General features: G+C 39.9%; 1 protein-coding gene across 1 annotated transcript in view; it reads right to left on the bottom strand.

Annotated features, from left to right (window-relative positions):
* Positions 1–879: 879 nt before the first annotated feature.
* The window catches only part of EFL1 (elongation factor like GTPase 1), a 170,855-nt gene continuing 152,053 nt past the window's right edge, over positions 880–19,681 (bottom strand). The window contains 1 exon segment of the mRNA XM_075069672.1: positions 880–3,882. Coding sequence (XP_074925773.1) covers positions 3,694–3,882 — 189 coding nt within the window. The 3' untranslated portion in view covers positions 880–3,693.

Here is a 19,681-nt window from a genome sequence, read left to right as displayed (position 1 = left end):
TTAATCTACTGTTCTAGTCTTTTAGCTGAAAGTGAAGTTTGCTGCACTCCGCAGTAAGACAAATAGACAAGTTAATCTACTAAATTATTAGTGTTTGAGAAACTGAAAGGTTTCCTCCTGTAAGAAGATAAAAGGAGGACCCTATAGACAACCATGATAAGGGATTTGATTGCCACTGGATGGGCCTTGTTTTCTCCAAGTAAACCCAACTCTTACTCCTGCTTGTTCACATCATGATGCAAAATAATCTGGGGCATCAGGAATGGTTATTGCTCTGCAAAGGGTTGTAACGGCACAGCTATGCAGAAGCTTGATGTGTTTTTGCACATTAAGGGGCAGACCCTCAGCTGGTTCAAGTTGTCAGAGCTCTACTGAAGTCACTGGAGCTATGCCAATTTACATCAGCTGAGGATCTGCCACTGAAAACTTAAAAATGCCTGGAAAAATAAAGGCTGAGAAATACATCTTAAAAACAGCTTGTCTTTATTTGAATCAAGCATTACATTTAGCAATAAAGCTGGCAATGGAGAATCAGCTGATTTAATGGTTAAGCTCTCCCAATTAAATCTTACCATAGTTTGCTTCATCAGCAAGTTATTTGTCACGCTTAGCAGAGAGTTTCCAAAACTCTGTCATATTGTCATATGCATATAATAAGTAGGGAAAAACTGCTCCACGGAGTTGCTTTTGGAACAAAAAAAGAAGTGTGGTTTGAGATTCATGCTTCATAGGTAATTAGATTCTCCTCCCACCAGTGGCTGTTACTAAAGAAAACAGATCCTAGATAAAGTTTCTAGAGTGTTTCCAGGTTAGTTACATTTTCTCAGGTTACTTGTTTCAATACATTTTTATTTAAAAACTATTTAGATTGAGCAGGTGTCCAAGAAAGTTACTCAACTTTATTCAGTTACAAACATGCAGTATAGCAGCATCTTACATTATCCTTATGCTACCTATTTTTTGATGCACCTGAAGACAGACCATGGCAAAATATGAAAATTACTGCAAAATAAAATATTTAAACAGCCTCTCCCTGGTTATTCAAGTTGAATAGCTCAAAAACATTGAAATATTCTAGAATCACACCTGAAGAGTTGCTGAACATGGGCAAAATGAGAGGATTTACCCACCCAACTCTCATGTAGGGACTGCTCAGAAGACAAATAATTTATGGATCAACCTTCTAGAGAGGGCAATGTTTCATCTGCTTGGATGAAGTTTCAATCAAATCTTAAGGTGAAACATTATATTTCTATAATGAAAGCAAAGAGGTTGGGAAAGAAAAAGGGTTACTATTTCAGTAAAAGTTAAACATTACATCAATTACACACTTGTGCAACAAGTAACAGTTGTCTTTACCTTAGGGAGCATTGGCTGTATAAATTACTTCTGACTACTCTCTCTAATTGCCACTCAGAATTTATACATGGAAATGCCAGGTAAGTGCTAAAGGAATTGTGCCCGGTAGTAGCGTATTAAAAAAGTGGAGATACTCTGGGAAGAAAATAACCTTGACAACTATGGTTTTATGGTTGTTTGAAACTGACACATACTACCCTCTTCTTCACTATTTGCAGTAAGGTTCTAAAAATAGTTGGCAGAAGACTCTAAAGAACTTATCCCCCTTCAGCTTTATGAAATATCAACAGCCTTCCAAAGATACTTATCTGGATTAGTCAGCCTTAAATCCTCCTGAATACACAATACTTGTCTCCCCTTGGCTGCAGAGTTCTAAACACTTAACAATTAAATGAGTGGATACCTTATGTAGTATGTTTTCCCTCCTCTTTTCAGCTTTCTATTTCGTTCAACAGCAAGTTATGGCACTGAAGAATTTCTTTTCATGTTAATTTAGTTCTGACCCATATTAGAGCCTCTTGACTACCACACAGATGCCTGAATCAAATACCAAAACATCTTGTATAGTTTCCTAAGGGGAGTCACCTTCACTGGATTCAAGGTTCACTGTGTTTGAAATATTTTCTACTCTAAGGCTGAGTGAGTAGAAATTATTTTATTGTAAGTGTGAGTATGTATAAATGAATGAGAGTGTGCACATCTCAAGCTAATAGTTCAGAGAGACTAGCAGCCTAAAATTCATTATTTGAGATTTTTGATGGATCTACGCTGAGGAGCAGTATAAAATAAGACCAAGCAGAGTTTCATGTAGTCACTGTCGCAAAATATTAGGACTTTTGAACAGTGGTGGGAATCTTTTGCTGTGGAATGGAAGCAGCTTGTAAATCCAACAGAGCTGAAATTTCAGATTAATAGAGTATTTATCGTGTTTGGCTCTAGGTGATGTGGTACATTAATGCACCAGCCTTTCACCTCCAGAAAGCAGAATCTAAATCCAAATTAAATCACAAATTACAATGAATTCGGTGGTCAGCACAAACAGCAGTTGTTCAAGGTGGGCCCAGGGACCATTTTTTTGCTATGTCTTTATACAGAACCTAGCACGAGGGAACCCTACTCCATGACAGGCTCCTAGTTGATATTGCAATACAAATAAATAAATAGTAATAATAACAGTTGAGAGAAACACCATAACAAGGGTGTAACCGGTAAAGGTTGAGGTATTTGAGCAGAGCTATGAGGAAGCTCAAACAACACTACCAAGCCAGTGCGTTCACATCAGCTCAAAATTTGTTTGCAATTTTTGGAGTTAAGAACAGGTGACATTGGCAAGTCTGTCACCTTGTACTGATCTCAAAGTTCAACTGGTTACAGTAGTTAAAAACTGAAAAATCTGATTTTGAATATTTTCCCCCTGCCAAAAAAACCCTTGTTTTTTTAAAACAAAGCCTACTTTATAATTGTTTTCCCTGTCAACATGGGTCATTCAGAACACATAACTTAAGAATTATTAAGTTATCTGCAAAACAGGCTAATGAACTGGGGAACTTTATTGTGATTAGCTGCAAAAAGAGTGCTGGTAAACTACGACAATTTACAAACATGTATATGAATGAGGTTTTGTTGACACAAATATTTGGTGAATAGCTGTTCTTTGTACAAACAATAGTATTCAAGTGAGTAACAGGGGTAAAGAAGTGCTAACAGGAGCATTCACTTTTTCCTATTTGCTATTCTTCTCTCTCCTCTTGGAAGAGTTTAAATAATCCAGTCTGGAGCAGAAAGAATACCATATGATTTAGATGACAACTCACACACCAGGAATAGTGCAGAGTGAACAGTTCATGAACATCACGCAGGCTGAAATGTGTAGTTATGGCAAATACTTGTAAACAATAAATGCATTAAGAGAAATCAGGATCAGTTTGCAACAGAGTCAAGAACAGAAGAAAAGAGCTAAAGTCTTTGCCTAATTTATTTACAATGAATAACTGGACCAGGTCTAATTTTGATTACATCAGGTAAATTAGAAAGAAAGTTTAAGCAAATAACTTGCAATCCTAGGACAGCAGCTGGGGTAGAGTCTTAAAATTGGAGAGAGTAATTCCATTGAATTTCTTGTTACATCTCATTCAAATAAATTACACAAACTGTAGTCTCTCTATAAAAGGTTGGAAAGGCTCACGTTTATTAAAACTGAAGCCACAGACAAATTACAGCATATAAGAAATCTTGTGTAAAACCACAAATCCAAGATGACATTTTGAATTTGCTGTACAGAAAATAATCCACCTGCACTTAGCTGAGTTAGTGTAGAACTGAAAGTAGAGGCAGTTACTTATTTCTACTGAGAGTTCTTTGCTTCTCAGCATGCTCCACGATTTTTTCTTCTACATAAAGTCCTTTTCGCTTTCTCACTGCATTCATGTACTTGCGGGCCTGGTTCTCAGAGTCTGCCTTTTCCCCAAAGTGCAAATATTCCTCCTCAGTAGTTGGTACCCAGAATGGGTCACCTGATATTATCTAAAAAGAGAAAATTGTAGAAAGAGGTACGTTAAGTTTTTAAAAAGCAGATTAGAGTATTTCAGGTAAATTTGTGTGTTCTAAACGATCATATGCTTAGAAGTGACAAATGTGAAAAAAATAAAGAAAAGAAAAGAAAAGAAAAAAGTAGGTATGGCTTCCTAGGTGGCATACAATAAGCTATTCAAGCCAAACACATTTAAGCTTCCTTAAAACATTCAATGAGTGAAGTACTCGCTTTCTGTAACTTAGCTTTATGCATTTGCTCTTGGATTTTCCAAAAAAGCAGAGATTTGGCAAAACTATCATAGAGGCATTAAAATCAAACTAAAAAACTCATTCTAAGTTTTAAAATGCCACTTCTCATTTAGATTTTTGTTGGATTTGCCCTGCCTGTGATTTTACTGGCGTTCAGTTGCACTGAGAATACACTCATTTCTATGGCTCAGATTCCTCAATCCCTGTGTAAAACCTCAGTAAAACCAGCCGGGGTTCTTGGCAAGCCTTCCCCACTTCACCCTGGCAGAGACTGGGAGACTCTTTCTATCATATAATGATACACAGTATTCATATTCACCAGCCATTCAATGGTGGGTCTACCAGGGACAGCCAAGAGTACTTCATTATAAAGATTCTCTGTGCTCTTGAGTAGCCCTAATCCGGACTGAAACTGGTCCAGTATGCTTCCTTACACAGGGTAAAAATGACATGCACAACCTATGGATATTAACCGCAGAAAGCAGTGTTAACGTTATGAATTTAAAAGGTACATAGGGACTGACAACATATTTTCATTTCTCATTATTAGGTCAGAACAAATGGAATGTTTCGTGTGTGAACAAACAAGTAATATTGGGTCTTATACTTTGAATTCATTTTATTTTTATTTATTTATTTATTTACAGAAAAGAGTTGAATGGACAATTTTCACTCATGAAGTGAATGAAGCAAACCACAGGCTGGGTCTGTAGGGGCCAGATTCACAAAGGGGACTTAGGGACCAACATCCAACTTTAGGCACCACTGTCATTCACAAAACCACCACTCAGCTGCTGCATAACCCTGCAGGGATGTAAAGTCTCCACACCCCCAACTAGCCACTGCTAAAGTCCTTAAGGTGCCTCAATTTTGGTGGCTGGGCATGTGCATAGACACTTCAGTCTTGCCACTGCCCTGCAGTCTGGACACTGCCTAAGCCCCATCAAGATTCACAAACTATGTTTTCCTGCCTATCTTGTCTTTGGGTCCTGATCTGGGATGCATGCTTTGGCCAATACCTATACCCGCCTTCTGCCCAGTAGTTAGGGAACCCTCCTGGGAGATGGGAGAACCAAGTTCAAGTCTCTGCTGCATGTCAGGGGGAGTGGAGATTCAAACCAAGCCTCCCATCTCCCGAGTGAATGCTCTAACCACTAGGCTAAAGATTATAAAGGAGGCAGCCTTGTCACCACCTCTTTTTTTAAGGACTGACTCAGCTTAGGCACCTAACTCTAGGAGAGGGTTCGCAGTTGTGAATCCTGAGTGGAGCCAGGTGTTTCCCTCTCTGAAGTTAGGCACGATCTCCATTTGAGGGGCAGGGCTTAGGCAGGCCACATCCTTATCCTTAGCTTTTCTTACTAGCTAACTCAAGCAGCTCTTTGTTCAGTATGCTGGCTTTTGTGAATCCCTTTATGGGTGCCTAACTCTCCCCATGCATTGTAGAGGGAGCTGAGGTGCAGAACTTGGAACTGTAGATTCCACTAGGCACGCATGATGCCTAAAAGTGAGGTGTTGCGGTGCCTAAGACCTCCTAGTGAATCATCCCACAGTAGGCCTCTTATCCAAAAGCAATCTGGACTTTTTGAGAAGCCACTGGGCTCCCGAGAGAGAGAGAGAAAGAAACAGCCATGATAAACTGGTAAAGAGAAGAGCTGACAACAATGTGTTTGTTCCAGTTATAAAAGATACTTAATTCAAGAGCTCTCAAGGTCCCAGCTGATACATCCAGATAAAAAGAAAATGTTGACTTTTATACTGGATGGTCAGAGCAATTATTATTGAGTTCTGGGAAGTCCAAAAAGCCAAGAAATAAACACCTGATAAAATGAAGGTCTGGTAGCCTGTAGGTGCCCTTTGTTGCTGTTGGACTCTTATACAAAGACAATTTAAACACATCTTTTACACTGACTCATTAAAGATCTTTTCTTGGAAGAGACATAACATGGGCGACGTACCCCTCAAAACAGAATAGGGCTGCTGGTTCCAATTCATTGCTTTTCTTAAGCTAAAGAACATATTTGGACAGGAGATTGGAGAAAAATTGATTCTCCTAGATTGAAGTCATGAAGAAATCCTTAATGGAAACAACATAAGATTTATCATGAATACAGCTACCTGTTAAATTCTATAACGAATGCCTGCAAGAACCCTAGACTAAAGATTACAGTTAGCTCCTTCATTTACATTTGTAATACAATTTTTAACTGAACTGCTGAACTATAAGTTCAGCTAAATGTGGACAAATAAGCACGATCTTGTAATAAAAGGTAACACAGATCTTTTTCCACTGGATAATGATGCAATTTTCTGTTAATCATGTCCTGAATATAGGTACTTAAAGATCCAGTTACATTCAAGACAAGTATTACTCAGACTACTGTATTTGAACTTAGAACCAACCTGCAGCAAATACTCACTAGCAACTATACATCACACCACAGAAACACTAACCCAGGAACCAATCCCTTTAACAAACCTCATTGCCTACTCTGTCTTCATATCTACTCTAGCGACACCATCAGAGGACCCAACCACATCAGCCACACCATCAGGGGCTCATTCACCTGCACATCTACTAATGTGATATATGCCATCATGTGCCAACAATGCCCCTCTGCCATGTACATTGGCCATAAAAAAATAAATGAACACAAATCGGACATCAGGAATGGTAGCATACAAAAGCCAGTAGAAGAACACTTCAATCTTCCTGGACATTCTATAACAGATTTAAAAGTAGCCATACTTGAACAAAAAAAACTTCAGAAACAGACTTCAAAGAGAAACTGCAGAACTAAAATTCATTTGCAAATTTAACACCATTAATTTGGGCTTGAATAGGGACTGGGAGTGGCTGGCTCACTATAAAAATAACTTTGCCTCTCCTGGAATTGACAGCGCCTCATCAATTATTTGGAGAGGACTACATCCGCCCTGATTGAATTGGCCCTGTCAACACTGGTTCTCCACTTGTAAGGTAACTCCCTTCTCTTTGTGTGTCAGAATAATAATGACTGCCATCTGTAATTTTCACTCCATGCATCTGAAGAAGTGGGTTTTTTACCCATGAAAGTTTATGCCCAAATAAATCTGTTAGTCTTTAAGGTGCCACCGGACTCCTTGTTGTTTTTGTGGATACAGACTAACACGGCTATCCGCTGATACTTGATGCAATATTGAAACTCATTTGATTTTACTACCATTAGCGGCTATCATATTAAATTAAGAAGTTATAGATGTCTAGGTTCTAAGGACTAAATTTAAGAATCCACTTTAGACTTATTCTTACTTAGTAAACTTTATCATAGGTACAAGGAATTAGTCCTAAATCATTAAGAGTGTTCATCAAATCTTAGGCTCATATGAAATGTGCAATCAAATCTGGGAAATGGTCCTTGCTGAATTGATGTTTGGGTAATTAACCAAAATTGTATGGTGCTTTAGTCCTGAGATTCAACTTTTCCTTTCCATTAGTGGACTATTATCTATGAAGGAGCCTAAAAGTAACTGGAATTAATAAGGCATTGAGGAACTTATAGTTACAATTAACAAGGTCACCTTGCAAGAATGTTAGATGCAAATACTGAATGATAAATTTGACCACTGAATGTCAGTTTATTCAGTTGATAAGTTTCAAAATCATATGTTGAGTTTCTAATAATCATCAAAGCACTTCATTAATTTCTGCTGGGGTAATCAATACTTTTTATAAAAGACAAAGATAATCTTGAGTCTGTTTCTTTAATTAAATCCCATGAATTACTGAGAACAGTAGTATAGGTAAATGTAGCAGTGTGGTTACCCAGCTCCGGCCCTGAAGGGTTTAAAGCAGGCCTGGAGAGGGCTGTGGCTGGAAAAGCTAGGCTGATTGGGGGAAGCAGCCACAGGTGGGGCCATGCCTCAGTTAGACCACAGCTGGCCCTATAAGAGGGCTGAGGGCCAGAGGCTGGGACACACTCTCTCTAGCTTCTCAGAGAGAACAGGACCTGGCTGTCTGGGCAGCTGAGGAGGGTACCTAGGGTGGAGCAGTGTTGGGGAAGGGCAGAGGGAGCAGGGGAGCTCCAGCCTAGCAAAGCCGCAGGCTATAGGCCAAGTTAAGGGCCCACAAAGGGTATTGGGGCTGCAGAGGGGTGGCCCAGGAATAGGCAGAGGCAGCTGGTCCAACCCCCCTTGCTGATGATGAGTGGTTTACAAACTGCAGTCTGCCCTAGGGAGCCAGGACTAGATGATGACTGGCAGGAGCCATTGAAGCAAAGTTGGGATGGGGGTTGGGGGTCCCCTGGGAAGGGAGACTCAGAGTGAGGGAGTATTGCAGTGGGCAGAACCCCTGGGCAAAGGGCATCAGGGTCTGGGAAGGACACGGGCCAGTGGCAGGTGAGACACCGGCCTGCAGAGGGCACTCCAGGCTGGAAATAGCTAATTCCCAAGATGACCAGCAGGAGGCGCTGCGCCAATGAGTTGTCGCCCTGTCACAGTAAATATCAATTGTGTTTTAAACATTATTTTTCTCACCATAAGCAAGGACATTATTTTAAATTATTTTTGAAATACAAGGTTAGAGCTATCTTAGCACTCAGACAAAGAGACCAGGAACTTCCAATTTTAGGCAGTTTTACCCCCAAATCTGGAATTTTTAAGTGTGTGTGTTTTGGGGGGGCGGGGGAAAGAAGTCTTTTTGTATTTATTGTACTTGACCCTGTTTTTAACTGTCATATGACCTTTTAAGACAAAGAGGGGCATTTAAAACTATTTACACCGAACTAACAAAAATAAGATAAGGAAATATTGATTTAATATATGAAGAAAAATTCCCTAAAAGCATAACATTTTATAAACTATTAATTTTAAACCCCAGGTTTTAGAAAGCCCAGTTTTGCTGACATATTTGTAAATTATGAAGCTTAATGTAATTCAAAAGTAAGAAACTACATTCCACTGTAAATCATGCAGTATCTGTTTCATAATGAGGTTACAGTGACTAAAGCTGAAGATGGTTATTTTGGACAAGTTGACTATAGGCTCACTTGTGCAAAGCACTGAGCACACTGACCCTGAGCCATCAAAGTGCTGAAACATGTGCTTAAAATTAAGCGTGTGCATAATCCCAGTGAAATAAATGGGGCGACTCATACACAAAGTTACACCGAAACTCCCACTTCTGTTGGTGGAAACCGAGCATGCTCATGGTGGTCTGGCAGGAGACCAAGGAAAAAATCAGTGCACTATAATATACCAATATGAAAATTAGTTTCCCCACAGGACTAGATTTTTTTTTTTTTAATATGCACATTTGTGATCGACTGACCACAGGAATATCTGTGAAAATAACCTAAATCTGCACATTTCTAGTGTCTCTGGCAGTGGCACGTCTGATTAACCAAGGCTCACAAGCTCACTATGCATAGCCATTCTGAAACTTTGAACAAGAACTCATACACTCATAATCTATACTGAAAACACAAAGACGGTCTCTAGTTTATGCTTATAAGCATGGGAATTTGGCTGCACAAAGAACTTCCAAAAAAGATTAGAATTATCCAGACTTGGGCCACTTACAAGGCATGTTGCTAACTGCTCCACTTTGCTGAAGCTTCCCCATCATAGCAGGAAGATTAAGCCAGGCATGCACATATGCACGTGAACATACAAGAAAAGCCTCAAGAAAAGCCTCTTCTGACCAAGGAAGGGATATGACAGAACAGTCTATTAGAAACCTCATTATACAGATCTAATTTCATTGGGAAATGTTTAGATACTGTGTTGATGGGTGCTTGAGAAAAACCCAAGATGGACACATTTTTCCATTAGTGTAGGAAGACGTTATTTCACTAACGTTAACTAAAACATTACGGCTAGATGCCTCTTCTGTTGATGAAAGAATGGATGTTATGGACTTCACAGGCATCTCTAGCTCTCAGCAAAGTAGACTGTGTCGAAACAGGCTCCAAGAAAAGGTAACCACATTGCAGTACCAGTTAACAATAGGTTACAAAAAGGCATGGCTGGCCTGGGCATGTTAGATAATATCATGCTAAATTATAGCGAAGAAGATACAACTAGAAAGAATCTACTGGAATTCAGGAAACAAATTGTGCATTTGCCCTGAGAAGTCACCAAACCAACAACAGAAGTATGACCCTAATATAGTATGCAGAACTCTTGTGTGAGGCACAGAAAAAGAAAACTTTACATTGTCCGTCTGTGAAATATCCCTGACTTAGAGGGGTGAAGGCAAGAGCACAGAAGAGAGATCATCTATCTCTTAGTTACAGTCAGCCAATGGACCAAAGCAGATGAATGTACCAGGTGGTGACCATCATGATCCATACCCTGTTCACAGAGTGCAGGCAGGCATAAGGATGAAGCACTTCCCTATAATACTGCAGAGCAGTTCTCATCAGTTTGCTTCCATTGGGGAGCTGTCAGAAGACTGGGCATAGGTTCCATGGGAGCAGTGCTGAGTAAGTTTTTGGCTCTTGAACTACTGTTTGTATATTTGGGGGCCACACAGGAAAAAACCCATGATGTCTATGTGGCTGAAATGGAATTTTTTGACAAAACAGAACCCTAAATGATTCATTATATTCTCAATGGAACAATCCTTTCGGGATAGTCTGAGCTGCTTAAGAGAAAGCAAAAGTTGATCTTGGAGGGAAAAAAAGACATCCACAAATATTATTCATCTTATGCTCCAAGTCATTTTCACTTAAAACTTCTTTGTAAGTTTCCAAATACTTTTTGTTGCAGTGCAAAACTTTAAAATTGAAGATAAAAGTAGAACTTATAATACATTTTAAAAACAGACATGCCAAACTATAGTGCACATACATGTTAAATATGACAGTTTATTAACATTGCTTTTTGCAAAGGAAATTTTTGTTATATTCCCACACAAAAACCTCTGTCAAAACAGAATTGGAGTTGAGAATATACTGCCCTAAAACAATAAAATGTTACAGTTAAAAAAATCAGGAAATTCAATTAACAATCTAACAGCCTTTACTCTGCCCTGTTTTCTATGCCCATCTTTTACTTGGGGATTGAAAATGCTGACCAGAGGCCACATGAAACTTATCGTAGCCAAACTATTCACTCTGTAATTCTAATATTGTCTAAGAGACATTGCTGGGAGGCACTATATGTAAAGTATGGAGAGAAATAATAAACATTGTAATTGAAAATGTAAACTTCACTTGAATTTTTTTCAGTCTGTGTGATTATGGTTTTCCTGCCATTATGGAATAAATGCTTTTGACAGAATAGCAAGAAATCCGGAGGTATATTTTAAAATGCCTCTACAGTAGATGGAATTTGAGTGAGTTACAGAAACAAACATTTTCTTTTCTTTACGCAACTAAAAGTTTCTCATTAGTAAATATGAGCTCATTTCTACTGTGGCATGGCCCAATCTGTTTACGATGGAAGTGTTTTTATTCTGCCATGTAATCATTATTTCACTGATCTACTTTATATAAAGCTTTTGGAATTTATATTTTCTCTTTATTTAAGATTAGCCTACAAGCAAGACACTACTAAAATTCCACTATAATTAAATACATCAATGAAATACATGCTGAAAATTCTGACAGAATGATGGCTAAACTCTTGTGTTAATCAACTCCCTTGCAAAAGTATAAGCCAATTGAAGGTATAAATAAAATGGTGTTTATAACAACATCAGCCAGGTGGTGATGTATTTTTAGTAGGTGAACACTTTAACTCAAATACTGTAGTGTATTCTTGAGAAAAAATAACTGTAAAGCATAGAAAGATCTAACTGCATAGAGTCAATAACCTTTAATACCCAATTTCCTAAACAAATCCTCAAAAGAAAGCACAACTCGTTTACTCTTACTATAGCAAGCTGAACACTAACTGACTTCTTTTATAGTCCTCATAGAGACTAAAACAAAAATGAAGAATCCACATTTGAAGAAAATTGGGGTCAGCAGTTTTAAAGTTGTGTATGTTCAACCTCAGCAGTTCTGTATATGCCAATTAAACGTTTCTCTGTTGGCTTTGAAGGATCTCCTTAGTTAAAGGTGCACTATAGTTTAGCGGTCTTTTTTCACTATTTCTACTTTCCAAAAGGAAGGAAATCCAAACAGGAATATTTGATCCAAAAAGCTAGTGTTAATGCAGTTTTAAGGATGAAAAATGTAGCATGCAAGTCACACAAAATCCAAAAGTTAAAGTTTTACTGTAACATTAATTGGTACTTTTTTTGGCTGGGAATAAAACTGAGTAACTGCTTGCCAGATAGTAACTGTCCCATGCCCTAATATATGATACTAGATATATGGTTGTTTTTAGGGCCATTCATCAAATACCATGGTGAGGAGTGTGGAACATAAGTAGAACAAAACCAGAAATCTCTTAACTACTATTAGAGTCACCTTTAAAAGGAAAAGGTATACCCATTGAGTGATATCTCTCCAAACTTACACTATGCCCAGAGTGAGGAAATAAGAGTAAAGCACTGCTGGCTACAAATGTGGAGGATCTTTTCCATATTGACTCGCACTCTTCGCCACTTATCCTCATCCCCAACCAGATGTTTTGTGTAAGACCTCTGAACCCAAGATCTTTAATGACTGTGATCCCATTTGTTCCAATTATTTGGAAAAAGTAAAAGGTCCTGGTTCAATATTGCTCTGTTGAAGAATTATATCACTTTGTATTGTTGCAGATATGGAATGGATTAAAATACAACAAGATATGAACCAAAGAATTATAAACAGTACATTTTCTTTTCAAGTCTATTGCATGTACTTTCAAACAGGTATCTGAAGACAGAAACTGTAAAAATAGATTGCTGACTTCAGTGACTAACTTGGGAAAGGTATGTAATTTTATTTCTGCTTAAACTATGTTCCCTCAAAAGCTCAATTGGAAATTACACAGGTTAGAATACAATTGAAAAAAATGACAGAAGTCAGAAACTGGGTAGAAAAGACCACTTATTTCAATTCTAAAACCAACTTCCAAAAGCCTCTACAGACCAAAGAAGTATTTTGATCCATGATATTTAATTCTCTTTCAGTGGCTGGAGATTTCAAAAGATTCCTACTCTCCAATCAAATACATTATGGAAAAAGTTTGCATTTTTACGACAGTTTTTCCCCCATACCAAAGAGCAAAAGTGACATTTTGGAATACTCTGTAGCTCTTAACATCCTCATAGGGGCGTGATAGATGGTTTTTCAATTTCTAAACTTTTCCTGGGGTTCAACCAAGGTTAATATCTGCATAGACCATGCAGCACCTTAGGGTTATCAGACCAACACTCGAGGTAACTGATCACTCAATGCTCTGAGAAGCTGGTTAAAAACCTAAAACAGGAGCTAGCAGCCAATGGGATTTGTAGCTAAAAGTCACAGATCAGTTTGTTTAATGAAAACAATGACTAAGAATAATGATTTACATTTGTGTAGCACCTTTCTGCCTCAAAACTTATGTCAACACAAGGATTTTTTTCTATAGGATTTCCCACCATAGTTACCATTAGTGCACACCTTTGGTGGTAGCAACAGTGGTAAATTTTATTTTTCTACTCCTTTGACTTCACTTATTCCACAATGTTTATTTCATACAATATGATGACCTTTTCCCAAAGTGAGAGGAAGAAAAAGCTAGCATAAAACCTTGGCTGGTTACGTAGCTGTCTGAAAATGATTAGATTGTTTGATAGTTCACTAGTATATGTTTCAAAGCCAGCTTGGCAAGATATTTAAATTTTAAAATGTGTTCTTCAGTTATGGAATTGCCCTACCACAAAACTGCAGTAACTGAACTAGGGCATGCAGTTGCTTGTGTTTATAGTACTGAATTAAGAACAGCCCAGTTTCTCAGATCAGTGTTACTCATAACATTAAAGTCTTTTCATGAAATGTTAGACCAGGGGTCAGCAATGTCTGACACGCAGTTCGCCAGGGTAAGCAACCAGGCAGACGGGTCGGACCAGTTTGTTTACCTGCTGCTTCGGCAGGTTCGGCCGATCACGGCTGCCACTGGCTCTGGTTTGCTGTTCCAGGCCAATTGGGGTGGCAGGAAGCCGCGGCCAGCACATCCAGGCCAATGGGGGCTGCGGGAAGCGGCGTGGGCAAGGGATGTGCTGGCCGCGGCTTCCCATTGCCCCCATTGACCTGGGATGGCAAACTCCAGACAGTGGGAGAAGCGAACCGATGTGGCACGTAAACAAACTGGCCCGGCCTGCCAGGGTGCTTACCCTCGTGAGCTGCGTGCCAGAGGTTGCCAACCCCTGTGTTAGACCCTGATCCTGCACTTTGACGTAGAAGTAGTCACCATGAAATCAATGAGATCCCTTGTGTGTGCAAAATAAAGCATATGACCAAGTATGCATTTGTGTGGGGTTTATGTTACTTGCATCCAAAAGTGGAATTGAGACCTTTGTTTGTTTGTAAATGCCATAATGCCAGGTGCACATACTTACATTTGTAAGTTGTGAACAACAAACTAGCAAGGTGCATCAGAGATTTTTTTAAAAGTTAGAAAAAAAAATATGAAGTGTACTAACTCACCTAGGCAGATTCACATTACATTACTTTTAAAGATATTTTAGTGTGGGGGGAAAAGCCCTTAATTTGGTATTCCTTAATATGACTTGTCTTTAGAGGCAGAAAATTCATTGCTTTGTTCTTTCGCTGTTTTGAATATTAAAATTATCTATCATCTTAGGTAAACATTAAAATTCTCTTTGGAGACGTACGACATTTTGAGACTTCAGAAAATTTCCCTAATTAAAGTTCTTCAGCTCCTGTTAGTGTGACCAGATAGCAACTGTGAAAAATTGGGACAGGAGGGTGGGGGATAATAGGCACCTATATAAGACAAAGCCCCGAATACCAGGACTGTCCCTATAAAAACGGGATCTATGGCCACGCTAGCTCCAGTCCCACAAATAGATCTGTGAAGGTGGACCCTTAATGCCTCCCTTTGCAGTACATGGGGCTTATGTAGCAACTGTGAAAGCAGAAGCCTCTATATAAAGATGGAAGTTTCTCTGGAGGAACTCATCACACAGTCACAGTCTTGCAAAAACACACCTTTTTACAGGATGGTGAAGGGTAATATTTTTCAATCTTAATTACACAGAGTGAAATATTAATGTATCAATTTATATTTTACACTCAGAAAAACTGCATTAAAAGAACATTGAGGTTGCAAAGTCAAGTGCTCAAAAGACAGGCATGCCAAAATAAGTGTTGCCCAGGCAACCCTAGTTCAGGCTCCTTGTGTGCAAGCATTGTGATAGTCTTTGATTATATGACCACGTACTAATTTTTCTACAGAAGCCTTCCTCTTTCAGTGCACAGAATGGATTTGCTCTGGGAATGAATCAAGATTGTTTAATGAAGGAGACTTGTCTGTAGTAGCTCTGACTTATTTGTTGAAGAAGTTAGAAAATGTGGATTATAATTTTTTTCCAAATACTTAACAAGTATGAGTGGAAGGAAAAGAACATTATAGCCACACTTTAATGACCTAAAACGCTAATATCACAAAATCAGCTCAAGGCACCCTCTTGTTATTATTTATTTATTTGACCCCCCCCCCCCACAACTGTTCTGGCTAATTAAATACCCACCATTTAATATGCCTACTATGTGGAGACAGGTTTGAAAGGTTCCAGATGACTTCTAAGAATTACTTAAGTGTCAGCACTACCATCAAGATGATGATTCATTTGGAGCTCATTCTGATTACAGATTAATAGATTTTAAGGCCAAAAGAACTGTTACGTCACCCCTTGTCTGACCACCTGTATAGCACAGACCAAAGAAGCTCACCCAATAATTTCTGCATCAAGCTCATAATTTCTGTTTGCTTTATAAATTTGCAAAAGATATAGTCTTGATTTAAAGACTTCAGATGAAGAACCCATCATCTACCACATTCAACCTTCTTTTTTCTGATTTTTCCTAGAAATTTACAGTAAATTGTGGAGATATTCTAATATTTATCTAACAATACTCTAAAGAATTTGGACAAAGTCACATATTTACTTTTGAAATATGTTTCTTTTACCGTGAACTAATTAAAACAGTAAAATAGCAGCTAATCATTGCCCAATTTGGAATGTGTAAATTAGCTTCAACAGAAGAGTATGCCCCAGAATACCCCATGCCCCAGTAGTTAGGGAGATTTCTTGGGAGGAAGGAGACCAAGCTCATGTCCCTACTGTATATCTGGCAGAGCAGAGACTTCACCCTGCATTTCCCACAGCCTGAGTGAGTGTCCTAACCACTGGGCAAAGAGTTACAAGTAGGGACAATGTTCCCCTCTACACTGCCCTTCTGGCTGTTTTGTGACTCTAGCCCTTTAAAAATGCCCAGAAAGAAAATGTTTTGTGTTGAATTCATTTCATTTGACCCAAACGGGACTTTTTATGTTGGCATTTTCAGATTTGGTTCAATGTGAACCAATTTTTCCCTCCTAATTTTACAGAACTGCCAGCTAATTGAAAAAATCAGTTATTCACCCAGCTCTCGTCATATATTTCTTCTGCCTTGACAAATGTATCAGGATATCATTTCACTCAAATCTAGAAAATCCCATGACAAACAGATAGATTGTACAAAGGGCACCTATCATGCTACAGAGTAGTTGTCAGAAACAAATTCACTCACATTTCTGTAACAGGAGCAAGTACATTTTTGGAACTGGAAATTTGCTCAAACAGTTACTGAAACTATGGCTCAGGCCTGGTCTACACTACGCCGTTAAATCGATTTAAACAGCATTAAATTGATTTAACGCTGCACCCGTCCACGCTACACGTCTCTTGAAATCGATTTAAAGGGCTCTTTAAATCGATTTCTGTACTCCTACAAAACGAGAGGAGTAACCCTAAAATCGATATTACTAATTCGGAATAGTGTTAGTGTGGATGGAAATCGACGTTATTGGCCTCCGGGAGGTATCCCACAGGTGCACCACTGACCGCTCTGGAACAGCAATCAGAACTCAGAGGCACTGGCCAGGTAAACAGGAAAAGCCGCGAACTTTTGAATTCAATTTCCTGTTTGGCCAGCGTGGAGCTCTGATCAGCACGCGTGACCACGCCGCAGAGCTCATCAGCACAGGTAACTCGAGCACACCAGAGTCTAACCTCTCAGGCACTAAGATCAAATAAGCTGGTACAACGTTTAGCTCAATATTCTTCGACACGCAGAGATAATCTGTAGCGCGCTTCAGAATAACACACGCGATTTCAGAGGCGTCTTCTCTGCGCAACTGAGACACTGCAGAAGAAAACGACGGCAATAGACCCACGCTGAGTTCGAGCTCTTCCATAAAGTATACGAGCCAAAGATAGGCGTAGATGGGTAGACTATGTCGGGCACAATTGGCAGTACGAGAGAGCCAGAAACAAAGTTGATTATAAAGCACAACGAGAGCGCAACGACACCTCAAAAAGTACTTAGAAAGGAAAAAGGAAAGACCTTAAAAAACAGACCAGAAAAAGAGGGAAGAGAAAAATGACAGAAAAAAGATGAGATCAGTGACAGCGCTCATGTAATAATAGGAGGGGCACCACGTCAGGTGATGTTATCATCATTCCACAACTTACGTACAAGTTTGAGGAGTGACGTCACACAGCAACCGAAACCAACAATTGAGAGTACGAAACACCACATGTGTTTGTGACAGAGGGCTGATCGACGGCGACTTTGGTAGAAACGTCCAATCAGAGAGGAGCATCCCTATGGGCAGCGTGCAGCCTTACTTAAAAGCAGCTAATAGCACGAGAACCTCAAGATCGACCTCCAGAGTATCCCATGCCGACCAGATGCGCGCTACAATCCAGATCACAGGCGGGGTGTTACAAGGCTCCAGAATTAAGGAAGTATAGACCAGACTCCTAGACAGAAGGCGTGAGCTCTACTGGTACAGGATCCTCGATCGAAACTAGGTCATAAGACTCCGCGAGCGCTTAAATTAGAACGCATAAATGCTGGCCATATAACCAAACAAACGGGGTAGCTGGGTTACCAAGATTCTTCTCAGGAGGAATGCGAAGAAAAAAATAATGTTACCCCTGACAGGGCTGCAGTAGCACATCTCCGAGAGCCATCCCCAGAACTGCTTATTCACTTCATGGAACGGGGGATGAAGTAATTATCCCGAATTAGCTGACAAAGCGGTTCAAAACTGAATATTATAAAGACTGAGTTTAATATTCGAGAGGTGGTGTCTTGCGGAGAGTACCCCAGATGGCGTGTTGATACGACAGATTAGCTCGATATCGGAATGGCGTTTCTTAACCATCTGGTCACAAAAGACTAGCGGTTCACGAGCATCAGTGGGGACGCGCTGCACAGAGTGGAGCAGTACTGTTCCGGAGACACTAAGTACGCCAGTAACGCTACATGCACGTACCCTCGAAACCCCCGCCCTTGGGAATATTTTCTGGGCTGTATGAGTCCCACTGCCTGCATAGCTGTCTGGATGTCTAGAGAGATCATTGGGCCGGTGGTTCAGGATACATAGACTAGACGGCCACATGCTCTCATTTTACCTCGCACATTAGTGGTAACAAAGGGCCGCCGAACGCACACCACGTCCTGACCGAGCCAGTATGATTCCTCTATGATAACAGCTGACAACTGAGGACTTCTATTATAGAGAGAAAGGGGCGCAGGAATCCCGTGGCTCTAATCTATCGAGTACCTGTCGCGTTCCTGATTGTCTGTTAAATCATCGCGTCTGCCTCTCTGCACAGCGTTCTATGATGGAACTGCTTTCCTATTGTCATCTGACTACATCTTCCATGAACTGTCAATTAGCCGAACTCCAGTAAGAGAGTAAGCCACGGATTGACCGTAAAGGAGAGACATAGTCAGGCGATCCGTATAGAGTGGAATAGGTTACAGGGTGTGATACACTGAGCGATATGCTTGGTCCTGTAAACTCCTCGGACTGGAGTGTCCTACAATTGTACTGGATTTTTGGCATGCTTATGAATAAGCGGGTTTATTGGGGCTGGTATGGCAGGTGTCATTGTGTTCTCTAATCCCCATTTTGAAAATGCCGATTTATGCAAGGCCCTATGATCGCTGGTAGATACACTATAGCTACCACTTGACTACAGGAGGTGCAAATTTTGATGTCTTTGATTCCACCCTCCGTCCTTATGTTTTTTTGCACAGAAGTGTATTTCGTTGAGACACATCGCTTTAGGAGTTCTCTTGGGGTCTAGGCCGCATAAAGAAGTGTGCAGGCAGATTCCTCTTGAAGTATTGAAAAGGGCTCTAAAACGGACGGTTATCCAAGCTCTGCACCGTGCAGACCGAGTTGAATTGTGGCTTTGCCCGGCTGCAGGGGAAGAGACGATCCAGGACACATTAACATTCTGTTCCTTATAATTGGGCGATTCTAGAGCTCTTTATGAGGACATAGAGACGACCATATTGCTTACCCAGGTGTAATATGTGAGAAAGCGGAGGAATGCAGAGTCATCAAGACCCTCCAGGTGATACCTCGCCACACCACGCAAAGACAGAGAGCCTAGTACCTG

The sequence above is a fragment of the Chelonoidis abingdonii genome, chromosome 9 (assembly GCF_003597395.2).
Source record: "Chelonoidis abingdonii isolate Lonesome George chromosome 9, CheloAbing_2.0, whole genome shotgun sequence".
NCBI lineage: Eukaryota > Metazoa > Chordata > Testudines > Testudinidae > Chelonoidis > Chelonoidis abingdonii.
This window is presented reverse-complemented; position numbering and strand designations above follow the sequence as displayed.